Source organism: Gekko japonicus, unplaced genomic scaffold (assembly GCF_001447785.1).
Source record: "Gekko japonicus isolate JY-2015 unplaced genomic scaffold, Gekko_japonicus_V1.1 scaffold2264, whole genome shotgun sequence".
NCBI lineage: Eukaryota > Metazoa > Chordata > Lepidosauria > Squamata > Gekkonidae > Gekko > Gekko japonicus.
In genome coordinates, this window is record NW_015172074.1 from 237,280 (window position 1) to 244,237 (window position 6,958).

General features: G+C 42.1%; 1 protein-coding gene across 3 annotated transcripts in view; it reads right to left on the reverse strand.

Annotated features, from left to right (window-relative positions):
* Positions 1 to 6,914, reverse strand: part of NISCH (nischarin) — a 63,014-nt gene extending 56,100 nt beyond the window's left edge. For all 3 annotated transcript variants that reach the window (XM_015420867.1, XM_015420868.1, XM_015420870.1), the window contains exon 1: positions 6,593 to 6,914. In XM_015420867.1, coding sequence (XP_015276353.1) covers positions 6,593 to 6,682 — 90 coding nt within the window. In that variant the 5' untranslated portion in view covers positions 6,683 to 6,914. The remainder of the gene's footprint in view (positions 1 to 6,592) is intronic.
* Positions 6,915 to 6,958: the final 44 nt, after the last annotated feature.

Consider the following 6,958-nt stretch of genomic DNA (forward strand, 5'->3'; position numbering starts at 1 on the left):
GATTAATTCAAAATATGTATTAATGATCTCTTGTTACTTGTAGTTTTAGGTTGTTCCCTTCCCCCGACCCCATAGAGGTTTAGTTTAGAAAATGCAATTAAAAAATCTTTTTAAAAAATGAATGGCATTTGAAGATGCCTTGGTATGTTCTTAGCACATACATTTCAATTACAACATATTAATAAAACGCTACATTATTAAGAAGTGGGTTGTGAGTTATTAATTCTTAAAGCATGTAGAGATCAATGCCTGGCATTCCCTTCATGTGAGTGCTCACAACACTGACACAGTGATCTAAAAACAAACAAACCAAAAACACCACTCCTTTCATGGATTTAGAAACAGCATGCAGGATTTAGTATGTCTCTGACTTTACCACATTTATACAAAAGGGCTGTTTATTTTACTATTTTTTGCTGAATATGTCAATGGAATAGAGGTTCCTATAACACAGGACAGTGTTTAATTACTGTCAGATCAAAAGCTTATGCATGGAACAATAAAAATTTATAATAATGTTTTATGTAACAGTGGTGAGACTGTTATATTAGTGTTGTTCTCATAAGCCATCACTCTGTAGAAGTTTTAGTTGTACTAGATAATTCCAACAGATAAAGGGCATACTTCACAGCACTGCAGGTATAGAAAGATTAGGATGTTTCTTGAGAATCATATTAACAAGAATCATCCTAATGTCTTTATAGTACTTGCCTTATTCTCAAAATTATCTAATCACTTATATTTAAAAGTGTGAAGCATTTATAGGTATTTAAAAGCTATTTAAACAAACTTATGCATTGAGAACAGAAGACTTGTATCCAACCACACATACAAAATACTAAAAGGAACACAGTGGCAGCATGCAACCATTTCTGCCAATTGCTTCCTCCCACTGCAGCCAACTGCTCCCCTCCCCGATTTTGTTATTTGGGGTCAGCAGACCCACAGAAACAGCTTAGGGACAAAAGGGGGGGTTCTATAGTGGGATGGGGGGAGGATTGATAGGACTCACCATCTTCTCTTAAGGAAACCTAACTGCTCTTAAACTAAACCAGCTACCTAATAAAAGAATTCACCCTCACATATACCTTGCCCCTAAAAATATATAAGCTTGTTATGGATAACATGTGACTTATGGCTTGGGGGTACTATGGTTGGAGGCTCAAGTCTCCTCTGAGACATGTACCACCTTTAATCGGCTCCAGTTGGTTTGCTAGCTGCAGCCACTCCTCGAAAAGCATAATCTGGCCACAGTGATCCATGCTTTGATCACACACAAATGAAATTACTGTAATGTACTCCATGTGGGGCTGCCTTTGAAAATAAAGAGACACAAATATAATTATTTGTTTGATCTTTATTTTGGCTATATACATTTGTTATTTGCAGGTTGAAAATGGTTCAGCAACTGGTCCACAATGCTGCTGCCAGGCTACTACTGTCAGAGGCTGGTTACAGGGATTGTATCACCCCTGCACGGAAAGATGTGCACTGGCTACCCATCTGTTACCAGCACAATTTAAAGTGTTGGTTCTTACCTTTAAGGCCCTCAACAGATTGGGACCAGGTACCTGAAGGAATGTCTCCTTCCATACTGTCCAGCTTGCCGGTTAAGATCTGCTTCTCAAGCCCCGCCCCTCTGTGCCCTGGCCTTCAGTGGTGAGGCAGGTGAAGACTAGACACAAGGTACGTTTGTGGTGGCACCTTACCTTACCCCTTTCCCTTGAGGCTCACCTGGCACCTACTTTACTTTCTTTTAGATGTCAGGCCAAAACCCATCTTTTTTATCCAGGCTTTTAATTAGGAGTTTTAACTTAGCAGCGTTTTAATGGTCTGCTTCTGTTTTATGGATGCTTTTTAAACTGCTGATGTCCAACAGCTTGTTGTTAATATTGTGGTGATTTTAATTGTAAACCACCTCAAGCAGGACTCTCAAGAGGTGGCACAGAAATATTATAAATCAGGGGTCCCCAACATGGTGCCCATGGGCAGCATGGCACCCACCAACCAGTGTTCCCTCTAAGCTGAGTTAGTGTGAGCTAGCTCACAATTGTTTAGCCTCCGGCTCACACATTTTTGTCTTAGCTCAGGAAGGAAGGCTCCAGAGCGAACTAATTTATGCAGTAGCCAAATCGCTCACTCACAACTTTAATGCCAGTAGCTCACAAAGTAGAACTTTTGCTCACAAGACTCCACAGCTTAGAGGGAACATTGCCACCAACCCCTTTCCTGGAGCCTGGCAAATGCTTTTAGAAAGCACTGAAAGCTCAAGCTTCAGAACATAACTTCCAGTTCTGGGTTAGCAGGGGATTTCGAAAAATGTTTTGTTACAAGCAAGGTAGGGCTGCTTCTTGAGAAATGCAAGTCCAAGACTGCAGGGTTCAAGGTGTCATTTGATAAATAGTGGTTGCTGCCTCCAGCACCACTGAGCTCAAGCAGAGACAAGAATATATACAGAAGGCATCCATCATCCATTTAATTCCAAAGCATTAAACACTGACACAGAATTTTTTTTATTACTGCCATAACACTTATATTAAAATACTTCTAAAGTATCCAGGATGAGGCACCATCAAACATTATAGTAGCATATTGCTGAATTGGAAAATATTTTTCTTAATGAGCTATGTATTTTATCAAACAGACAAATTACTGCATTTATTTCCATACTGGTGTCACTCTGTACTACAGAAAAAATTCACATGTGACTTCAATAGTATGAAAGATCACTATTGGCAATGTATCGACATTCATGAGGAAAATGATTTGTTACCTTCCTACCTCTAAGTCTTTATTTTAAACACAGTGGAATATGACTTTAAAATATCATAGAAGACACTTTTAACTTCCACAATTATATGATATGGAGAACTCATACAATCCGTAATGAATGCATTTCATTTCTAGATGCCAATGTCCATGCTTATTCCCACCCCAAATCCATTCTTCTCTCTGCCTATTTCTAAACAACAGTATCAATGACGTGACACTAAAAACACTGGCTATGAACACTGGTTATCTGCAGCTTCAAGTTTCTTTGAAGATTTCAGGCAGCAGCTCTGATTGTCAAAGCAGCAAGCTGTTTTGCAATCTGAACAGTGGCATCAAAGAGTGCTGCAAAAAAGACTTCAAAGAATCCTCAGGTTTATTACCTATAATAAAATTAATTTTTTTTTAAAGAATCTTCAGGTTGTGCACTCCGTTCTTTCCCATGCATAGTTTGGATTGCGATTCTTCAATCACAGGAATAATTTATGTATATTTACATACATAGAAATAGGATTTTATAACCAGTTTGTACCACTCGACTCTTTTGAAACTTTGATGTTTCTAAGCATCACCAGAGTAGTCATATCTCGCCTCCACTTAGTTCTTACTGACTGGTCCTAACAGGAAACACTGCAATTACATAAGAACATGGTTATTATTCAAACTGATACAAAGGTAGCATGTTCAAATCTTGCAGCAGTCAACAGGGCAGAATCCAAAAAGGCAATAAATACATATGTTTAAAAATGCATACCTTATAAAATAAATTTTCATATTATTATATGAAAATTACTTTTAAAGAAATATGCATATACCAGCTAGTCATGGCCATAATACAGCCAAAGGAAGCACTTCTGATTAATTTAAATGGAAGAGAGAAACAAGTTCTTGAAACTCTCACATGAAAATAATTGAGACTCCAAAGCACTTAATTTTGGCAGCATCAAACCCCTTGTTTGTTTTCCACAATTGTTCTGTACACTGCAACATAAAAGCAGAAGTATTCTTTAAATGGCAGTATATTATCTTAAAGGTAAGCTGCTACCAGGTAGGTAGTACATAAGTAAGGTTTTAGCTATCCTGGTTGAATACAAATCTGAAGAGTGAGATGCACGGTCACTCACTTGTTTGACCTAGCTGCATTGGTGATTGCTCACCTCTATAGTATTTATATTTGCTGTAGAACTTTTTCTTCCTGCCTCGTTAAGAGTAGTAGACTTTGTCCCCTTTTTCGAAGTTGATTGGTTGGCTGGCTGGAAAGCTTGCAAATACATCCAAAATGAAGGGGGAGGCATAAAAAATTCTTACATGATAAAATGTACTTCCTCCTAAAACAAGGGAAAATAGTGCTATTCCTTTGTATAGTTCCCTGGGAAAAGGCACTGGGGGAGAATCCCATATGAAAGACTGAATGTTCCTCAGAGCCTATCATCTTTACTTCCATTAGAGTTTTCTGGAAGAACCTCTCCCACATGCACTAGAGACATTGTTCAGGAAAGAGAAGGCATACAGATTAGCAGATGCGTTGGGCATTATATGCATCACTGTTCATCTTCCAAGATAATTACTGGGATGTCATATATACAATTGTCAACCTTCTTTTTATTATTAACTCATAACTGATGATTTGCTTCTTATTCCCATGAGCCTGCTATAGTGGCTTTATGGGGACACTTTCATCAGAGAATAGCTACGGTATCCAGGTAGGGCTACAGGAAGACCAAGTCCCCACTTGGCCATTATGCTTACTGGACCACTTCCACTCAGTTACTTCCATCAGCCCAATCTACTTCACAAGGCTGCTTGAAGATGACATTTGTTTATTTAAAACATTTTATTAGCCACCTTTCTACCTTGTGGAACTCAAGGCAGCTTACAATGTAAATACAACTATTATTAAAAAAAATAAAAGAGCACAATTCAAAATCTCAATTAGGACTGCCCATAAATAAAAACTAAATCATTCAAATGCAGTTCTATATAAAACTGTCTTCAACTAGCTCCTGAAGATCAAAACTGAGGGGGCCAGCCACACATCACTGGGGAGGCTGTTCCATAATCGTGGGGCTGTCGCCAAAAAGGCCTTCTCTTATGCACCCACCAGATGAGCTTCTTTGATTCATGGGAGTCAGGAGGGCCCCTCTCTGTGATCTTAATTCCCAGGCAGAAATGGAAATGGAAGAGCATCATATGTTCACCATCCTGAGCTCATTGTAGGAAGTGCAGGATAAACTACTTGGTAACAAGCCAACTTGGTGACCAAACCAACAAACAAACACTTTTTGACACCACCGATTTCAGTGGGAGAGGTCTTAAGCATGTGCCTATTTCACTGAACGCTAACAATGCAATCCCGAGCAGTTACTCTGATCTAAACCCGTTTAAGTATCAATTTAGACTGGAATAACTCTCCATAGGACTGCACTGTTAGGGACTTAAGAGTGCACAAATCTACCTCGATCATGCCTTGTAATTTCATAATGTCCTATGAACACAGAACCTGGGCTTAAGAACTCTCAAAATCTGTTCCAGTCAGAGAATTCACTCCCCCCCCCCACACACACACTGTAGCCAAATCAGGTAAGGGGGGAAAATGTCTTTTCAAAATCCTCACAATGGATACCTACCTCTCCAAGAATTCCATCTACATGTAAGGCTGAGCGTTATATAAAAAATTTGAAGAAATAAAACTGTGATTCAGTGAGACCTGTTTGTAAGCAGAGCCTTAAGGACTGAATAAGTACTACTTTTAAAATGGCATAGTGTCAATTTTTGTCATTTCATACTGCAGAAATTCCAAGTAGGAACAGGACTAGACATAGGTAAAAAGTAAAGGTAAAGGTTCCCTTGCTCAAAAGCCAGTCGAGTCCGACTCTAGGGTTGCGGTGCTCATCTCCGTTTCAAAGCCGAAGAGCCAGCGCTGTCCAAAGACGTTCTGTTGTCATGTGGCCGGCATGACTAAACAATTTCTTGCTTTTGAACTGCTAGGTTGGCAGGAGCTGGAACTAGAGACGGGAGCTCACTCCATCATGGGTATTCCTCACCAAAAATCATTAGAAGACAGCGGTTGGTGCAACCATTTTCAGTTATGTAACAGTTGCTGGAAATACAGTATTTAAACAGGAAGACCGTGGGTATGCTTGCTTCTATTGTGCTACCATTAAATACAATATATATATAGCTCTAAACATAATACAGAGCGAGGCAGCCACAAGAGAAGCATTGCTATAAACCTTGCTAAGCAAACTAAGATCTTGTTTTCCTCCACACCACTATAGTTTAAAGGAGGCTGAGCATTTGAGAGGTGTCAACAGATGTGCAAGTCGCATATATTTTAATTAGAGCCAGTCTGCGGGTCAGCAACGCAGAAACCAAAACACTTCAAGTACGTCTGTATTCGCTATCCGATTCCAAAGGCTGTTTTGCGAAGGAAACGCTTTATTAGGGAGCAAGAGGACGGCATAGAAAGCCACTGTTCAAGTCAGCAGCAGCACGAAGCGACCTCTAGTTTGGGGGCTGTGAAATGTCCAATGCACAGGAGAGTATCTGGACCACACCATCGCCTCCCCCGCCTTAGAAACATATATTTTCGCCCTTTAGGGTATATTGGCACTCGGCTGTGAACGTGCAGTCTGCGGGAAAGCTCCGCGGAACCCGGCTGGGCGAAGCGTTCCAAAGCTCCTGGCCGGCCCTAATCTGATTTGGCTACCGGACCTCGATCACTTAAGACGACCCCCCGGGATGCTGACACGACGCCCAGACTAAGCCAAAGCCTACGCGGGAAGTGGAAGGCTCTCCCCTCCCCCGAGGCCAGTTTTCTCACCGTGTAGTTCTCCACCGGCTCCGAACCCAGAATCCGGACCTCTTTGGGAGGCTCCTCGCCCTCCTCCCCGGCCCCCACCACCGCCTCCATCTCGGCCACTGCAGGACAGGCTGGGGCGAAGGGAGGGAAGAGGCAGCTGGGCCCGCCCGCCGCGCCGCTCACTCGGACGCGCTCCTCAGGCCAGCTCCGGCGGTGGCGGCGGCTGCTGCTGCTGCTGCGCCGCCTCCCTCCGTATCGGCCGCTGCTAGCGCAACAACCACCGTCACGGCCGCCATGTTTGCTTTCAGATTCCCCAGCCCACCCAGTCAGCCTCCTGCGCGCTAGCTGGAGAGCGGCGGCGGCGGGGCGGGGCGGGGCGGGGCGGGG